The sequence below is a fragment of the Saccostrea echinata genome, unplaced genomic scaffold (genome assembly GCF_033153115.1).
Source record: "Saccostrea echinata isolate AGI-Se365-2 ecotype Australia unplaced genomic scaffold, CSIRO_AGI_Sech_v1 ptg000033l, whole genome shotgun sequence".
In the NCBI taxonomy this organism is placed as follows: domain Eukaryota; kingdom Metazoa; phylum Mollusca; class Bivalvia; order Ostreida; family Ostreidae; genus Saccostrea; species Saccostrea echinata.
In genome coordinates, this window is record NW_026889782.1 from 32,812,373 (window position 1) to 32,833,371 (window position 20,999).

At 30.3% G+C, this 20,999-nt stretch overlaps 1 protein-coding gene across 3 annotated transcripts in view; it reads right to left on the reverse strand.

Annotated features, from left to right (window-relative positions):
• Positions 1 to 734: 734 nt before the first annotated feature.
• Positions 735 to 20,999, reverse strand: part of LOC133199224 (fibroleukin-like) — a 138,107-nt gene continuing 117,842 nt past the window's right edge. For 2 of the 3 annotated variants that reach the window (XM_061335063.1, XM_061335066.1), the window contains exons 5-6: positions 5,165 to 5,433; positions 4,730 to 5,009 (exon numbers count right to left, since the gene is read on the reverse strand). In XM_061335063.1, coding sequence (XP_061191047.1) covers positions 5,165 to 5,433 — 269 coding nt within the window. In that variant the 3' untranslated portion in view covers positions 4,730 to 5,009. Of the gene's footprint in view, positions 762 to 4,729; positions 5,010 to 5,164; positions 5,434 to 20,999 lie in introns of those variants that run through there. The other variant, XM_061335065.1, reaches the window with a different exon arrangement.

A 20,999-nucleotide genomic window follows, 5' to 3' on the forward strand; every position in this document is an offset into this window, starting at 1 on the left:
TTGTATTTAGTACTTATTGCAAAATTTCTAAGACCGAGTCCAAATTTTCTGATGATTGACATTTATGTTTCCACCCATACCGAAATTTATTTATAGAACACAAAATACGTTTTTGCTTACAGTGTGTATTGTTATAAAAAAAAAACTGTTGATTTTTAGCAATATTACTGTGTGTTATTTTCAATTTTAATCATTAAAACTCATTCTTTAAAGAACACAAAATACGCTAATACGCGGAGATAGCGAATGTACGATTATAGCAAACTGATTTTGTGTCCCCTAGACGTTAAAAATAACGCAATTTACATCTTTTATAGCGAATTCTCATAGGTTTTGAAATTTAAGATATTGAAGTTACATAATTTTGTAAGTTTTTATATTTGAAACTCAATTTACCAAAAAACTTTAGAACTCCAAGATATTTTTTTTAATATTTTATACTTCACTAAATACATTTGCTAGTCAAAATTAAAGGGAAAAAATATGAATTACGAATTCGCTATCTATTCGCTATCTCTAAGGAATTCGTTATACGGATATAACGAATTATCGAAATATATTCGGAGGTCCCTGGAACGAATTATCGAAACATATTCGGAGGTCCCTAGAACTTCTCTATAACCGAGTTTTACTGTATTCTATTGAATTTATTTATCTATTGCTTTATCATTGACAATAGAATTCTAATGAACTATCAATTGCTTTATCATAAAATTCAATTGAATTATCCTTTCATTTTTTTTCTCCTTTATAATCTGCATCTGGAGAAAAAAGGGGGAAAGAAAAATAAAAAGAATGATCAACAACAAAGTTAAACTTCGACTACCAAACCTGCGATTTCAGGTTATAAAAAAAAAATACTCATAAAATTATCAGAAAATAGATAATGTACACAAAAAAGGTACGTTTTCAATTCAAATCTGGCCCTGTATTTTTCATAAATATGAAAGCGATGTAACAAATTAAAAAGCTTGCTTTCTGAAGCCTTAAATTTCAATACAGTAAGAACATACAAGTTTTTCTCATATGACTTCGTAAATGCAAATTGTGACGTCATAAACTTGTGCAGAGAGAATGAGTACATTTGATATAAGTACCATCAGAGAATGAGTACATTTGATGTAAGAATCCAGAGAGAATGAATAGATTTGATGTAAGAATCCAGAGAGAATGAATAGATTTGATATAAGTATCCAGAGAGAATAAGTACATTTGATGTGAGAATCCAGAGAGAATGAGTAGATTTGATATAAGTATCCACAGAGAATGAGTAGATTTGATATAAGTATCCAGAGAGAATGAGTACATTTGATATAAGTATCCACAGAGAATGAGTACATTTGATATTAGTACCCAGAGAGAATGAGTACATTTGATATAAGTATCCAGAAAGAATGAGTACATTGGATAAAAGTATCCACAGAGAATGAGTACATGTGATGTAAGAATCCAGAGAGAATGAGTAGATTTGAAATAAGTATCCAGAGAGAATGAGTACATTTGATAAAAGTATTCAGAGAGAATAAAAACATTTGATGTAAGAATCCAGAGAGAATGAGTACATTTGATGTAAGTATCCAGAGAGAATGAGTACATTTGATGTAAGAATCCAGAGAGAATAAGTACATTTGATGTAAGAATCCAGAGAGAATGAATAGATTTGATATAAGTATCCAGAGAAAATGAGTACATCTGATATAAGTATCCAGAGAGAATGAGTACATTTGATATTATAAGTATCCAGAGAAAATGAGTACATTTGATATAAGTACCCATAGAGAATGAGTACATTTTATGTTAGTATCCAAAGAGAATGAGTAGATTTAATATAAGTACCCAGAGAGAATGAGTACATTTGATATAAGTATCCAGAGAGAATGAGTACATTTGATATAAGTATCCAGAGAGAATGAGTGCCTTTGATATAAGTATCCAGAGAGAATGAGTAGATTTGATATAAGTATCCAGAGAGACTGAGTACATTTGATATAATTATCCAGAGAGAATGAGTACATGTGATGTAAGTATCCACAGAGAATGAGTACATTTGATATAAGTACCCAGAGAGAATGAGTAGATTTAATATAAGTACCCAGAGAGAATGAGTACATTTGATATAAGTATCCAGAGAGACGGGGTACATTTGTTATAAGTATCCAGAGAGAATGAGTGCCTTTGATATAAGTATCCAGAGAGAATGAGTACATTTGATGTTAGTATCCAGAGAGACTGAGTACATTTGATATAAGTATCCGCAGAGAATGAGTACATTTTATGTAAGTATCCACAGAGAATGAGTACATTTGATATTAGTACCCAGAGAGAATGAGTAGATTTGATATAAGTATCCAGAGAGAATGAGTACATTTGATGTAAGTATCCAGAGAGAATGAGTACATTTGATGTTAGTATCCAGAGAGAATGAGTACATTTGATATAAGTATCCAGAGAGAATGAGTACATTTGATATAAGTACCCAGAGAGAATGAGTACATTTGATGTAAATACCCAGAGAGAATGAGTAGATTTGATATAAGAATCCAGAGAGAATGAGTACATTTGATATAAGTATCCAGAGAGAATGAGTAGATTTGATATAAGTACCCAGAGAGAATGAGTAGATTTGATGTAAGTACCCAGAGAGAATGAGTACATTTGATGTAAGTATCAAGAGAGGATGGGTACATTTGATGTAAGTATCCAGAGAGATTGAGTACATTTGATGTAAGAATCCATTTCTCTTCATATGTGACATATTCTCTTGAGCACAATTAGTCCTCATTAATATTGAATTAAAAAAAGTCCAGATAACGATATGATAATGTGAGGAATAATACAAAATATATAGAAAGAATTTTACAAATGCGCTGTTTGAAAAAAAAGTTGTTTGTGAAAGAGAATAAATACGTTCAATTGGGGAGTCTAAAGGCCAGAGTCCAAAATGTTGAGCTGTTCATAATGTTTGATATCATTGGAGAACCGTTAAGTCTCTTTAACGTTTGATTTTTAATTGAAATCTTATCTCTTACCTCTACCTGTTTTGTGCTTAAATGACAACTCATTTGAAATCCTTATATCTCTAAGCCTACAATCCAGTTCATGTCTGGAATTGTGGCATTGTGGTATTCATAGACATATAATTCAAATAGTATTATTCATTAATGAAATGTGAAGGCAATGTGAAGGCAATGAACAGAAATCTTTCTCGAAAGACATATTTCATATTTCACAGATGTATTCCTTGTGAAAAGCCTTTTCCTTGGATACAATTATTTTTGACCTCTTGACCTCGACCTTAAATACACACCCATTTTCGGAAGATTTTACAAAGTTTTAACCTTGGCCATAAGCTTAGAAGAGTGAAAGCAGGTGATATCATACTCCAAATGTGTAATTATTGTGACAATGATAACCAACCATTTTACCTTTTGACCTTGACCTAATGAGTTTGACCTACGTCTGAGAAACCTTGGCCGTAACTTTTGAATGGTTAGGGCTAGGGCTTTAATATTTCACAGTTTTATTTCCTGTGACAGGAGCTTTCCTTGGGTACCAACAATTTTGACATTTTGACCTTGAACTCAGAGTTTAACCTACATTGTAAAACTTTAACTTGGCCATTACTTTTGAATGGTTGATTCTATTGCTTTCATATTTCGCCTGTATATTTCCTTTGACAACTCCTTCCTTTGTCCACCATTAAGTTTGATCCTTTAACCTTGATCTTGGAGTTCAACCTACTTTTGAAAATCTTTACCTTTGGACATAAGTATTGAGCAGTTGGTGCTAAGGCTTTCATATTTCACAAGTGTATTCATTGTGACAAGACCTTTCTTTTGGTACCAACATTTCTTTTTTGGACTATAGGTACCAAATTGTAGTCTATCATTTTTTGGAAGTATGTATCATAGTCCATACACCGCATAATAGAGAATGACACGTCTTAACAGACATATCTATTGGTGTTTCATCCCGGAAAAAAAAATACAGTGTGGATATGAGTTCTTTTATGACAATTTTCTGTATTAATAAGTGATACTGATCTTCAAAAAATGTTATTATTTGACTTTTATCTCATAACATACCCTTGTTTAAAAAAATAGACCTGTCAGGCGAATGAACCTGGCATCATTGCGTTTCTTGTCACACGTAAAATTTAAGCTATATTAATGTTTTAATGGTACAATTCAATTCGAGAAGGAAATTGACGTCTGACGTCATATATTAAGCTTTTCTTTTATCCATAAAATTAAAATTGAACAAGAGCATCCACCAAAGCAATTATTGTATAGTAGATTAACGGATTATATTTGTTCATTCATTCAAAATATCGCATGCATTCAAAATATCGCATGCATGATAAAGATAGGGGATGCCTCATTAGATATGGGAGATATCCTTTAGAGAAGCATAATTTTGGGTATATTGTACTGCAAAGCATCAAATGTGCCTAATTATATTATATAAATATCTTTAATACAGTGAAACCTGTCTTATCTGACATACAGTGGGAGGCAAATTTTGTGCCGGAATAGACAGGGTGTTAGATTACACAGTGTAAAAACAAGGACATTATTAGAAATGAGATTGAAATTCAATATCAGAATTCAGGGATTGTACAGGTGTCGAATAAAACAGTTTCCATTATCTTTTACATAGAGCAATCTTAATACTAATCATCCGTCCAGACTTCTTCATGTGGCAGTTTCATAAATACGAACAAAATATGTCTAATTCCCAGTTTATTACAACACATATGATGTTTTAACTGGGTACATTCGGTAAAGAAATTAACGAAACTTTATTGCTTCTGGAAATAGTTCAACCACAAAACCTCCTCAAAACATAATCCTTTAAAAGTTTTCTTACTTGATATGAAACATTATTTTAAAAAAAAGAATGAATAGAATCCCATAATAAATTTAAAATTGTCTCTTTTATCAAAAGTGTTTCATCTGACTGATTGTTGGTCGTCGTCAATTTGAGGTCTCTCCTTTTTGAATATTCATCTGTTGAAAATAAAAGAATTAAAAGAATTAAATAATGTTTCAGAAAAATAAAAGAGTATGATTTATACCTTTTACAAATTTTCTAATAATCGTTTAAAATGTTCAAGGAGATATCAAAGAGTAAATACGGGTTATTAAGATTTAGTTTTGTTTACTTAGTGACGTCGTATTAACATCATGGTCCCTTTAACAGTTAATCCACTCTCTACAGTAGGATACCAAGGTTTTTGCCAGACTGCCGGGTACCAGGGACCGTTAAGGAAGGCGTAGGAACACCAGTTAAACCACCAGCCTCCCCTACTTCTAGGTCTAGCAGCACAGTTACCAATACCAATACTATACCTGTCGTTATCCCTGTCTGGTGTAGTGAATGACATCCCAGACAGATCTTTGTTAGAATCCCCGGTTTTTAACATGCTATCACCTGTAGAGAAAATACATCACAGAGATAATTGATTGATTGATGTAAGCATTGAATCATTATTTTATGTAAGGTATAGTCTCAGAACTGCAGTGGTGAGTGAAAACAAATTGAGTAATACGCGTTAGTGCTTATGTTTAAATTTTAACTCCTTGCCTTGACTGCAAATTTCATTTCGATTTCAAATCCCAGCATTATCCTTAGAGTAAGTTGCAATTATTGCAATAGCTTCTATTCAATGTAAGGGTTAATTCTGATTTTGATTTTCATTTATGACGTAGCATTTCCACGGCGTCCAACGTTTGTGACGTCAAAATAAAAAGCATACTTTAACCTTTTGACCCCCTGTCTGTGTTATTGTGTTTTGAATGCCGTAGCTTTCCTCACACTTTATAAGCAAAATACATGTGGAATGTAAATACCGTATATCCGGGTTTTTTTTCGCAATGATCTGATTTTCGCCTTTTTTGCGATCATTTTAATTCGCAAAAAATAAAAAACGCAGAAATAATATTGGCTACAGTGTGCCATAAAAACGTTATCTTTTCTTTAATTTGCTTTTTTTAAATCGCAAAAAATAATTTACGCAAAATAAAAACTGTACAAATTTACCCCTTTTTCGCAAAATTTGCAACACGCGAAAAAAAAAACGGATATACGGTATATCACACTAATCTTATTGTCAATAATACTGAAGTACATCTAAGATAGACGGCTTCTCCTGCTGTCTTCTGTAAATAGCGATAATATTTATAAAATAAAATAATACAATACAAAACGCTGTGCAATTCATATAACATCATTTCTAATGGAACAATAAACCCCAGACGTGTTACAATTTTAAAGTATGATTAAAAAACGAAATATTTTTTTTTTTGTAAAGGTCAATAGAAATATTAGAAAAATGAATATATTAAAAATTGAAATCTGTTAGAGACCGTGACTTTAAAATGTATAAAATGCAATACGAAGCGAATCATTCAAAATGATAACAAGGTAAGAAATGATATACATGTAAATATTTTATAATATTTGATTTTCATTTAATGCAGAATTGTAATGCGTCGCGATGTTTTGAATTTGACCTTTTTTTTTAATTTGTCTATGTTACGGCTTAATTTTTTTCTTTGAACATCAAGCTTTCGTGAACATGTCACATTATATATCAATTACTAGCTGTAAACTTCCTATTCCGTAGTAGTTCAAAATGTAGATTATTGAAAATAAAAAAAAAAAAAAACAAACAAAAAACAAAAACAAAGATTAATAACAATGGTGGATCGAAGGTTGCTACTGAATATGCTAGTTACAAAAAAATCAACATAATTTTCCATTGTTTTAAAAGATATAATTTATAATTTCCAACTACTTAGCAATGAGAAATTCAAGTACTGCGGAATTCGTGAATTATATATACAAATGATATCGTTAAATATAAAAAAAAAAATGGAATTAAAGACGTTTACGGAATATTAGAAAAAATGTATCTGTCTATTTTTTTAACCTCTTAATAATCTTTCTATGCATAGAAGTATATAATTGTATACTTGATTTGTAACCAATTTTAAGAACCTAAATTGAATACACTTACCTAAGATTCCCGTGACTGGTCCTGCGAGAAAGAGTTGATATTTCTCTGTTTCATCGCAGACCGAGAATCGATCATACATTTCATACAACCTTGTTTCATTCTGGAGAGTGATGGACACATGAAGGTATGAGTTCTTTTCATTTGTTAACTGGTGTATTACGTCATTTCCTGCATTAAAATATATTTGAAATCAACTGTAAAGTCCATTGCAATGCAATAATTCTATTTTATATATGAATATACATTAATGAAAAATCACATTATTTTCTTAAGCTGAAGATATTGATGATAATTTCGATCTCATTAAGAACATGCCAGTAAGTAATTATAACGTCTCGCTTTCTTAGTTTATCGTTACATAAGATTAAACACGGTAAGTGATTATCGTCGTAACATATTATCCAGTTTCAAAACCAGATCTTTGATACGCTTCCATTTTTTTATCTGCCACAATAAAGAAATTTTGTCAAATTTAAAAGCTGGTGAAAGTTCCTATTTGAAAGAGATTTACACTTACCAACCCAGACATCCTGTTCCGGTGAACCAAACCCATTCTTGTATTCTGTCCAGGTCCTGTCAAAACTCAGGGATCCATTGACTCGTTTTTGGATTGCCTTTAAAAGTTAGTGTTTTAACAGTTGTATGATCAATATGTAAATAAATAAAATCAAAATATTCGTATATTATTATTCTATATTTTTTGAGGAACAAAAACCCAGAGTGAGAATTATGTAATGTGCGCTAATTTTGAAATAAACAACAAACCGTCCATCCTCCGTCCATTGTCTCCATATCGCAGTAAACTCTGACAGGACTGGTTATGTCGCCATAGGGATAGATTTCATACACTCCTGAATTCGTGTGACCATCTGCTCGAAGATCCTTACAATCTTCTGGGATAACTAAAGCAGAAAGAAAAAAACATACAATCTACAGGAATAACTAAAGCAGAAAAAACATACAATCTACTAGGATAACTAAAGCAGAAAAAAAATATACAATCTACAGGAATAATTAAAGCAGGAAAAAACATACAATCTACAGGAATAACTAAAGCAGAAAAAAACATACAATCTACTGGGATAACTAAAGCATAAAAAACATACAATCTACAGGAATAACTAAAGCAGGAAAAAAATACAATATACAGGGATAACTAAAACAGAAAAAACATACAGTCTACTGGGATAACTAAAGCAGAAAAAACATACAATCTACAGGAATAACTAAAGCAGGAAAAAAATACAATCTACAGGGATAACTAAAGCAGAAAAAAAACTTACAATCTACAGGAATAACTAAAGCAGAAAAAAACATACAATCTACTGGGATAACTAAAGCAGGAAAAAAAATACAATCTACAGGAATAACTAAAGCAGAAAAAACTTACAATCTACAGGAATAACAAAAAAATAATAATACTGGAATCATGTATATATACAGGTAGTGACAGGATACATTATATTTGAAAGATAAATTAAGGTTGATTGCTGAAGTTAAGTTGTGAACTACAAGTAGATTTTGTTAAGCTGCTCCTCATTACCTAAAATTATTTACGTTTAATAAATTCTAATCTATAATTTCTTTTATAAAAAAAACCGGGCGACAGAGAATGCTTAGTAGTCCAGGGCGCAGGGTTCCCATCTCAGCTTTCAGAACAGTTACTAGCTTGAAGTGCATCCTTGTTCATTTTTTTAATCAATTACAAACAACAGTTTTCTAATGATTGAGAATGATAAAATTTTATTTATCTTGAAATGAATTTCATTTCTGTATTGTCACAGTGTAAGCTTTGATATTTTTTCATTAATATTTCCTTCACAGAAGAAGTTCAATTTTTAATCGAAGATAATACTCAAAGGTTTATTATTTAGAATAAATAATGTTGAGCGATAAAAACTAATAATGTTTATATGTGATTTCTGACAAACGAAGATAAATAACAGTTATACATACAGTCATGGGAGTATTATCTCCAACCGGCCTCATTAGACATTTCAGACGTGAAAGTCTTCTTATGGGTACGACATTTCTTCATGTGAGAATTAAAGCCAAAGAAACTACACTCCCTATGACAGCGCGCTGCACACTCTATCACCGATCGCGATGTAGCATTGTAATCTTTTAAGAGTTCCTTATTTGATTTTTTGTCATCAAATTCCAGTTTCGCGATGTACTTCCTTGAAAAAATGGTAAATTGAGACACCGCAATGAAGACAAAACTTATAAAGATAGGCCAAAAAGCACCCATAGCTAAATTTGTATTTAAAGCTACCTGCTGCGTACTTGTAAGAGTTTGCAATAAAGTCTTTCAACCGCTAATTAAATCATAAAAACCTATATTAGTTACTGTAAAGTGGTTGGCTAACTGTAACGTACTCCTTATGTTACAATTGTTTAAGTATCGTTTTTGTCAAATGCGAAATGAACTGTCATAAATGTTTACTTTGCTATAGCAATTCCAGATATAACAATGAAAAGTATGGAGTTATCATTACAAAGTTCATCTCTCTAATGTTAAGTCACAGTTGTAAAGTATTTTGTTGTTGTTGATTTTTTTTTTTTTTTTTTTTTTTTTTTTTTTTTTTTTTTTTTTGTCTTGTTTTGTTTTTGTTTTTTTGTCAATAACTGTCTTTTAATTATCGAATATCTCAATTTTTTTTTCTATTTAGGCCTCTTACACTTTATGTGATTAAAATTCAGTGATTTTGGTAAATCAGGTTCAAAGAGACAATTATCTGATTTAAGATTATAAGAAGACTTTTTTTCAAGTGTTTCAACTTTTATCTATTAGTCTCACAATGTCATTTTAACACATGCTACACCATTATTTGTTTATATACTTTTGAATTTAATTTTGTGGACAGCAATCCCGAACAGATCGTCGTGTATTTAATTTTTCATCCCTTCACAAAAAGTTAAAATGCTCACAGAGTGTACACAATATATACTATATCTTTTAAATGCTTTTAAGTTTTAAAAAAGAAGTAGCAAGAAACAACACATTATTTGATTTAGTTAAAATTTGAAAACATTATCAAATAAAATAAAGTGAAGATAACGGAAATAAAAACTTAAACAATACAAAATTTTAAACTGGATATTAAACACAGACTTCTGTAATTTTTTAGAATTGGGATAAGGTGCCTGGGAGTAGTACACATCCCCTGTCATCAAAGCCGGCGTGGACCCTGTCTATTGATCAGTTAGACGGGCAAATCCGTAGTCAAATTAAAAACAAAGCTTAGAATTGATATTGATATGTGATATGACTTAATGATTTTGGTGGGTTTTTTTTTTTTTTTTTTTTTTTTTTTTTTTTTTTTTTTTCTTGTTTTTTGTTTTTTGGTCATTCATTTTTTCTGTATTTTAATCCTTTGAATTTATGTTTAATTCTAGATTTCGGGACAATCCATCAATAAAATCTTTGTTTCAATTCTAACAGATACCGTTTGTAAGGATTTTTTTTAATATGACCTTTTTGCACTGAAATCTGTGTCTTAATCAAAAATCATATCTTCGACGTTTTCCCTCCAATGTTTTTATTAAAATAAATCAAGGGACAAAATAAACTATTAGTCTATCTAAAAAAAGACACATTAAAATTGTGACTAAGAAAAAGTTTCAAATTGTTTCGCATAATCAATTTTTTGACCTTTCTGCACTAAAAAAATTTGATTTTCCTGGCATTAAAAATTTAACAAGCAAGAAAATCATTTTAACGTCTTAAACTTTTGCTGAAAGCAAGCAGATTGATCAAAGGTATCTTATATATTCAGAAAAGAAAATCAAAAGTGGGGGTCTATGATGTAAATTTTTAGATATTACTAAAAAAGTGTTAATTTTATGTTAAAATTGGCTCATTTTTTTTCCTTGACTTTCAGAATATATTTACTATATTTGTCACAATATAATGAAAGTATTCATGAGAAATAATTTAATAGATGTATTAGAAACAGCATAAAACATTTCACTACCAAAAAAAAAAAAAAAAAAAAAAAAAAAAAAAAAAAAAAAAAAAAAAACAGCTCTTTGTGCAACCAGCATGATGGCTTAACAGACTCTACTTGACAGTACTGTATATATTTCAAAAGGGAAAAGTTGATCATTTTCTTCTGAAAAACCTTCCGCCACAAAATATAGTTCCTGGCTTAATCCTAATTGAATGGAATTTAATCGCGGTTTTTCATTGGATATAGTTTAAATTGCATTTTAGAATCCAGATTCAATGCTATAATTCAGAAATGATGCAGAATTTTAGAGATAAAGGTCTAGACCAAAATCTGCTCAAAAGCTCAGGATCGAACCTGCTTAAAATGAATATTATTACTGTATTCTCACAGTGTGAACATATGATCTTTTTTTTCATAAGTATATCCTATATAATAGCAGTCTTCATATTTTTATCAACGTTTATTTTAACGGAAAGTAAAGATAGAGAAAATATTCGAATTACATAATATAATTCCATCAATCTCAAATTCATCATAAATTCGAAACAAAAATAATAAGAAAGAATCTGTAAAAAACCTGCAATATTATTAAGAATTAATAATGTTGAAAATACAATTGTTAAATACCACATAAATAGGGTCTCCGGGGAGAAAAGTATCGTGCATAGTATATATTGATAAATCTCTTTGACCTAAAAGAACCCTCACGGTAGTTCAGTCGGTAGAGCGCTCGCTCCGTGATCGGAAGGTCGTGTGTTCGAATCACGGCCGCGACTGACCTAAGTCGATAAAAAATAGGTAGCAACTGTTCCTTCGCCAAGCGCTCGGAGCTTTGATGTGAAAGTTGTGGGTCCTTCGGATGAGAACTTAAAAACCGAGCCCCCATGTCACGGTAGGCGTTGGCACGATAAAGAATCCTCACTGCTCAATGGCAATGAGTGCCGAGTAAAGGTATAAATTGGAAGCCCTTCACTGGTATATGGTGACGCCCCTATATGAGTGAAAAATTCTCGTACTGGACGTTAAACAATATACAATCAATCAATCTATCGACCTAAAAGTAGTGCGATAAAAACCGATGAAGCGTTTAAAGTGTTTCTGTTTATTTGTGTAAAACTAGGAAACAAATAATTATACATACAATCATGAAAGTAGTATCTCCAACTGGCCTCATTAGACATCTCAGACGTGAAAATCTTGTGGGTACGGCATTTATTCATGTGAGAATTAAATCCAAAGAAACTACACTCCCTTTGACAGAGAGCTGCACACGCGATCAACGATGTAGAATTGTATTCTTTTAAGAGTTCGATATTTGATTTCTTATCATCCAGTTCCAGTTTTGCGGTATATTTCTGCGAAATAATGGCAGATTGAGACACCCCAAAGAAGACAAAATGAGCCCATAGCGTAATTTGTATGTAAAGCTACCTACGACGTACCTTTAAGAATTTGCAATATGGTCCTTCAACCGCTAATTAAATTATCAAAACTATTTCAGTAACTTAAAAGTGATTGGCTAACGTTTACGTACTCCGTATGTTAATTTGTTTAGGTATCAATTTTGTGGAATATATGAACTATCATAAATGTTTACTTTACTATCCAGATATAATAATGAAAAATATGCTGTTTACATTGAAATGTTTCTTTCACTAATGTCAAATCAAAGTTATGAGGTTATGAGGTTTTCTTTTTATTTATTTATGCTTTTTTGTCAGCTGTCTTTAAATAATTATATTATTTTTTTCTTTTAAGGCCTCTTACTCTGAATGCAATTAAAATTCAGTGATTTCGGTAAATCAGGTTCAAAGAGAATATAATCTTATTTGTAGATTATATTCAAAATTTTATTCAAGTATTTAAATTAGTCTCCAAATGTCATTTTAACAATGCTAAACCATTATTTGTTTTTAATCTTTTGTAAACAACAATCCCGAGCACATCGGCCTGTATCAATTTTTCATTCCCTCAAAAAAAGTTAAAATGCTCATCGGAGTGTACCCAGTGTGTACTAAATCTTTTAAATAATTTTAAGTTTTGAAAAAGAAGTTGCAAGAAACAATACATTATTTGACTTAGTTACAATTTGAAAACATTATCAAATAAAAAAAAAAAGCGAAGATAACGGAAATAAAAACTCAAACAATACACAATTTTGAACTGGATATTAAACACAGACTTCTGTAAATTTTTAGAATTGGGATAAGGTGCCTAGGAGGAGTACACATCCACTGTCGTCAAAGCCGGCGTGGACCCTGTCTTTTGGTCAGTCAGACGGACAAATCCGTAGTAAAATTATGTATTAAAACAAAACTTAGATTTGATATGAAAGACGACCTAATGTTAGACTGTCTTTTCTTACTTGGCTCTTATAACGAACGAAGAATTTAGGAAATGTTAATCTTTCCCACCAGAACTTATTCTTATGTTTATTTTTTCATTTTTTTTTTTTTTATTTTTATTTTTATTTATTTATTTTTTATTTTTTATTTTTTTATTTTTTTTATTTTTTTTTTATTTTATTTTTTTTTTTTTTTTTTTGGTTATTTTTTTTATAATTCCATTCATTTTTTCTGTATTTTAATGCTTTGAAATTATGTTTATTTTTAGATTCGGAGAATCCATCAGTAAAATCTTGCTTTAATTCTAACAGATACCGTTACAGATGTTCCACAAACGCTACCCTACTCTCCTTGTTTCTCATTTACTCTAGAGGACGTGTCGAATGCTCTTCAAAAAAAAGTAATTTTATGAAAATATTATCTATAACTTTGTTTATTAAAATAATGATTACAGTAAACGTCCTTGTAAGCATATTTCAAGCGAAATTCAGAGTTGAAATTTAAATACGACGATATGAATATTTCAAACGGATTTCAGCACCATACTTCTGTGATGTCATATGCGACAACTTAGTGACAGAGGGATGAGAAAGGGCATACTTTTAACAAAATTATCCAAGACAAATAGGGATAAGTAGGAAAATCCAGAAAAAAATTTTTACATACTTTTCAATTTCTAACGAAGTATGTTTTTTTTTTTTATTTAAGTGTAAATGATGTAATCATGTTAAAAAGAAAATAAAATTGAAATTGTAAAACAGGAAGAAATATGCTAATTTATAGCTGAGCTTGTCGATCTTAATCACAGTTTATGATTATAAAAGAAAAGGTAATGAGTAAAGATACCGTTACCTATATAAAACTAAAGGTTTTATTCTAATAACCCCCTGTGGCGGTAGTCCCCTTCTGATTTCAACGATGATTCAGTCGCTTATTTACATTATGATTTAAAAACGACCGCAAAAGTTTTATTTTTCTTATGTAGAAAATGACGCACAGATTCTATATTGGAGTAGTAATATTTGTTCAGGGAAGTCAAAGTACAACTTCAGAATATGTTTTCAGAAGACCTCGGAAACACATGGTAGGCAGATTCAAACATAATGGATTTTAAAAACATTCCCTTTAATCATGGTGTCTTGAAGGGAAACTGCAGAGAGAATGAATACATTTGATGTTAGCATCCATTTCTCTTCAAGTGTGACATATGCTCTTAAGCACAATTAGTCTTCATCAATATTGAATTAGAAAAGGTCAGATAACGATATGGTAAAGTGAGAAATAATACAAAATTATGTAGTAAGTACTTAATGTAATTGTGGTGCTTGAAAAAAAATAATATCTTTAATCACGATGCCTTTTAACAGTTTATGAAAGAGAATAAGTACGTTTGATGTAAAGATTTATTTCTCATCAAGCATAACGTATGTCCTAATGAGCAATTTGTCTTCATTAATATTTGATACGAAATGACATATTGTAGCGACATCCCTATCGCTTGGAAAAGTAAGAAAGATTGGCAAAATTAATTAGCAGAATGTTTAAGTCTCTAATTCAGATCAGATCCTAGCTAATTGTTTCACTGAAGTGTTCTTTTCACTGAGAGTATAAAATCTCAGAGCTTTTATATAATTCTGATTCCAACACAGTCGTACATGTAGATATATGCGTATTCTTCCAATTCTATTTCGTACTTATTGCAAAATTTCTAAGATTGAATCCAAATTTTCTGATGATTGACATGTTTCCTACAATACCACAATTTATCTATAGAACACAAAATACGTGTTTGCTTACAATGTGTATTGTTATAAAGAACTGTTGATTTTAAGCATGATTACTGTATGTTATTTTCAATTCAAACTTAAGATCAAAAACAGAACAAACACAAAATCATAAACAAGGATGCAAAATAACTGGCATTTTATATTGTACATGTATTTTAATGAACATCGAATATGCTAATGAAACTTTTTAACAAATATTTCTTAAAGGTTTTACAATTTATCAATTTTCAATTTAACTATACGCATCTTTGTTCTTCATTTAGCTAAATTTGTTAAATAACAAAATATTTCTTAAAATCACAAGATAATATTAAAGAAAACACTGGAGTGGAAGTTACGGAGAATGATATCATAGCTATACATCGTATTCCGGGAAGACAAGGGTATCAACGGCCAATCCTGATGAAAATGAAAAACAATACAGCCAAGACCAGGATTATGATACATAGATCAACAATGAAAATAAAACGAATTCTTCGATTCGCCTCAGTGACAACGTGACCTACTTGAACAGCAAACTTATAAACGATCTTCTCGAAAACCCCAGGATCAAGGCTGCATGGTATTTTAATGGACACATCTATAGTCAACTGGGGAGTGAAAAGGTTGTGTTTGATATTTTTGATGATATTGAGGAAAAATTAAATCTCAAAGACGACCAGGAGTGAAACCTCTAATCCGGAAATTACTCTATTACGCACGGGTTCTGTATATTATAATGATCATATAAACAACCGGTTGTAAGCTATACCACATTCCATGTGGTCAATAGTATGAAAATTGCCAGTGAAGTCTTCTACAGATATTACTGTGACGCGAAATTTGTTTTATTTTTCTTTTCATGTTTTCTTTCTCTTACACTCTTTTCCTCTCTTTTTTATGGCATGTTTTCAGAATAAGTATCATAAAACCAAACATTTACACAGAATGAATTCCAGTTGGTGTCAATACTTTATGCCAGTACTCTGTTTTGATGGAAGTTAAAATATTATCAGTTAATTGTCAAGGTCTGGGTGATGTTGCAAAGCGTAGAGATGTTTTCCATTATTTAAAAACACTAAAATATAACTTATGCTGTTTACAAGACACTCACTTCTCATCTGAAATTGAGAACGAAGTGAGAAACTTGTGGGATTATGAATGCTTTTTTAGTTTTTTTACGAGTAATTCCAGAGGTGTTTCTTGTAAATAACAACTTTGATTTCAAGGTCATATCAGAGAAAGGTGATAAGGATGGAAATTTTCATATTATAAAAGCTTGTATCCAGGGTCATGAACTAGTAATATGTACGGTGTACGGTCCAAATAATGATTCTCCTGATTTTTTTTTGAAAATATTGAAACATATAAAGAGGACATGAATTGTAGTAATGATATATGGTGCGGAGATTTTAACTTAGTGTTGAATCCAGAATTAGACTATTTTAATTACAAACATGTAAACAATCCAAAGGCTAGAACTAAATTGTTGGAGATCATGGAGGGCAATGGATATATATATCCTTTTATACAACTTCATGAAAAAGATCGAAGGTATTCTTGGCGTAAGAAAAAACCTTTCAAACAGAGTCGACTTGATTTTTTGTCATGTCAGAAACACTCCTTCCCTGCGTAAATAAATGTGACATTGAAACTAGCTATAGATCAGATCACTCCATGATTTCTTTGGGATTAAAATTTTATGACTTTAGAAAAGGACGAGGTTTTTGGAAGTTTAATAACTCTCTATTAAGGGACAAAGAGTACTTAGATTGCATTAAAGAGGTTATCAATAATGTTAAAATGCCGTATGCTGTACCAGTTTATGAAAGAACATATATAGATTCTCTTCAAGATAAAGATATATGTTTTACTATAAATGATCAATTGTTTCTTGAAACTCTCTTAATAGAAATCAGGGGCAAAAGTATTTCATACTCTTCATACTTAAAAATGAAAAATGATAAAACAGAAAAAAAAATTGAGAGAAGAAATAAAACACCTGGAGGAAAATCTTACAGATGAAAATGTTCTAGATTTAGAAAACAAAAAAAAAACAATTTGAAAGCTTAAGAAGACATAAATTACAAGGTATATGTGTAAGAAGTAGGGCAAGATGGGCAGACGAAGGAGAAAAACCTACAAGATATTTCTGTTCTCTAGAATCTAGGAACTATTCTAGTAAAATAATACCTATGCTAGAATTAGACACAGGAGAGATAATCCATGATCAAGCACAAATTTTAGAAGAAACAAAGAAATTTTATGAGAAATTATATTCTGAATCTGTTTTAAGTCAAAATGTGAAAGAGTTTGAGTCTGATCTAAACATTGAGGATACTCCAAAGTTATCTAATGTAGAAGCTGAAGAATTAGAAGGTGTTATTACTTTACAAGAGGCTTCTAGCACTCTAAGTAAAATGAAAGACAATTCACCAGGGTCTGATGGTTTTTCAACAGAATTTTTTAAAGTTTTTTGGAAATACCCTGGACACTTTGTTGTAAGGTAAATTAACTACGCATATGAGAATAACCTACTGTCTATCACAAAGAGACATGATATAATTACACTCTTACCAAAGGGGGATAAGCCAAGACAGCTTCTCAAAAAACATCAGGTACTATCGCTAATAGGATAAAAATTAATCTTGACAAATTAATAAATAGCGATCAAACTGGCTTTATTTCCAGTAGGTACACAGGAGAAAATACACGTTTGATTTTGATATTATTGAGTATACAGAAGAGGAAAATATACAAGGCTTGTTGCTATTGATTGACTTTGAGAAAGCTTTTGATACCATTTCATGGAAATTCATTCAGAACTCCCTGCCGTTTTTTAACTTTGGTCACTCAATACAAAAATGGGTGAAATTGTTTTCTACTAATATAAGTTCCACGAATAATCAGAGTGGTAACTTTTCACAACGTTTTAACATTCAGAGAGGCTGTAGACAAGGGGATCCTCTATCACCCTATATCTATATCTTGTGTGCAGAAATTTTAGCAATTCTGAGAAGAAAAAATAAAAAAAATCAAGGGAATAACTGTAAAGAACATGGAAAATAAAATATCACAATTAGCAGATGATACTTCAATTCTGTTAGATGGTAGTAAAGAATCACTGACAGAAGTAATGAAAATATTAAAAGAAATTTTCAGAAATGTCTGGTTTATATATCAATTGTTCAAAATCCCATGCAGTTTGGATTGGTTCCAAAAAATATAGTCAAGAAATATTAAGTCATGAGTATAATCTTAAGTGGGGATGTACAAGATTTACCTTACTTGGAATTCATTATGATGTTGATTTAAGTGAAGTTGAAAGACTCAATTATGAACCCAAATTAAGACAAATAAAAGCCACTATTAGCCAGTGGAGTAAGAGATATTTGACACCTATTGGGAAGATAACTGTTCTTAAAACTCTTGTTCTACCTCTTTTAAATCATATACTAATGGCTATTCCCAACCCATCAGAAAAATTTTTGAAGGAACTTGAAAAATTATTCTTTTTCATTTGTATGGAATGGTTTACATCACAGAGTGAGGAAAGATTTCTTAGTAAAAATAATATGAAGAAGGCGGACAAAAATGATGAATCTTAAAGCTTTTACTGCATCACTTAAATTATTTTGGATGAAACAGCCCACTCTGTCAGATAAAGGTTTACAAAACTTTTTACCTAATATAGATTTGATAAAAATATTAAAATGTGGCATTGAATATATTAAAACTATCATGAAGAATTTGATAAACAAGTTTTGGAAAGATGTCTTTGAGGCTTGGACTGTTTTAAATAATAAATATTCTATTGACTGTAAGGTTTCAGGAGACGTACCGACTTTTATAATCCTAAAATTGTCATTGGTGGGAAAGCTATTTATAATAAGAATATGTATGACCTGAATATTCGATTTATAAATGATGATATAGATTATAATGGTTTCTTTTACAGTTATTGGAGTTTTTGTGACATATATCCAAATGTTAAGCACAACTTCTTACAATTTGCAGGTATAATACATGTTGTAAAAGCATGGATGAAAGCAACGAACATTAATGATATTATTGCAAAATTACCAAACCCATTAATTTTGTCTAGCACTCATATTCTTTCAAAGTGTAAGAAAGCAAATCAGTTTTATGAAATAATCAATGTTAATGATGTTGAACCAAATGGGAAAACAAGATGGAATGATATTTTTGATTTGGGGAAAAAATGAATGGAAGATGATTTTTAAACTTCCTTTTAAAATTACAAAAAATAGTAAACTTCAATGGTTTAAATATAAAATTTTAAATAAAATACTTGGTACAAACTCCTATCTATATAAAATTAGGAAAAGAGATGATTAATTATGTTCTTTTTGCAATGTGGAAGAAGAAACAATGTTCTATGTTCAATGTCAATACATGTTCTATGGAAATGTGATAATGTACAAACTTTTCTTAACAGTTTTGAAGTATATTGTGAGCAAAAGACAGGGCTGCAACTTTCATTCACAAAGTTTTATTTTGGGGTTTCTAGGAAAAAACAAAGATATTCATAACTTGTTAGCCTTGTGGATAAAATACTGTATTTCTACTAGGAGATGTTTAGGAAAAAATTAAATGTCAGACCTGCAACTTCACATATTAAACTTTTTTATGAAACTCAGAAATATCTATCATACAAAAATGGAGACAAAGAAGTATTGACACCAACTGGAATCAATGGAATCAATTGTTTTTATAAATCTCTTATATTAAAGATAAGAATCAGTCTTATTAATGTATTAAATGAAAATTAAAATACATGATAACATGCCAACTCTCTCTCTCTCTCTCTCTCTCTCTCTCTCTCTCTCTCTCTCTCTCTCTCTCTCTTAAAAACCACAGTCTGTAAAAATGTTAAACTTTGTATTATATTATGATATAACAGATTGTGTATCAAATAAAGAATTAAAAAAATATTTTTTAAAATTACTTTATTTTAAATACATACTCCAGAATCCTCAGGATTCTTTAGAAGACGCTTTAGAAGATGAACGCTCACAAATAAGCCTTTTTTATTTAGAATTTATCCTTTAAACCGGTTCTCTATAGAATATACTTCCATTTTATTTAGAAATTTATTATTTAACCTTGTTCTTTATAGAACACAAATAGTCCATTCTATTTAGAGAATCCTTCATCATATAAACGTGTTTTTTATAGAACACAAATACGTCCATTGACAGATTTATCATTTAAAATTGTTCTTCATCAAACCATTCATAAAGACGTCCATTTTATTTAGAGATTTATCATTTAAACCATTCACAAATACGTTCATTTAACGATTTAAAAATACGTCCATTTTATTTTGAGATTTATCCTTTAAACTCGTGCTTTATAGAACACGAAATAGGTTCATTTTATTTAGAGATTTATCATACACTTGTTACATATAAAAACAAAATACGTTCATTATATTAAGATATTTATTGTTCAAACTCGCTATTTATAAACACAAAATACGCCCATTTTGTATAGAGTTTTATCACTCAAACTTCTAATTAATAAAAAAAGAACTCGTCCGTTCTATTGAAAGAATTATCATTTAGGCGTGTTCTTTATAGAACACAAAATACGCTCATTTTGTTGAGAGATTTATGTTTTAAACTCGTTTTTATATGCACAAAATACGCCCCTTTTATTCAGGGGTATATCATTTAAACGCTTTATTTATAGAAAATAAATACACTCATTACATTAAGCGATTTTTCATTTAGCTTAAGGAGGTTCGATCCTGAGCTTTTGAGCAGATTTTAGTCTGGACCTTTATTTATAAAATTCTGCATCATTTTTAAGTTCAAACATTAAATCTGGATTCTACAATACAGATTAAACTATATCCAATGAAAAAACTGCGATCAAATTCCATTCAAAT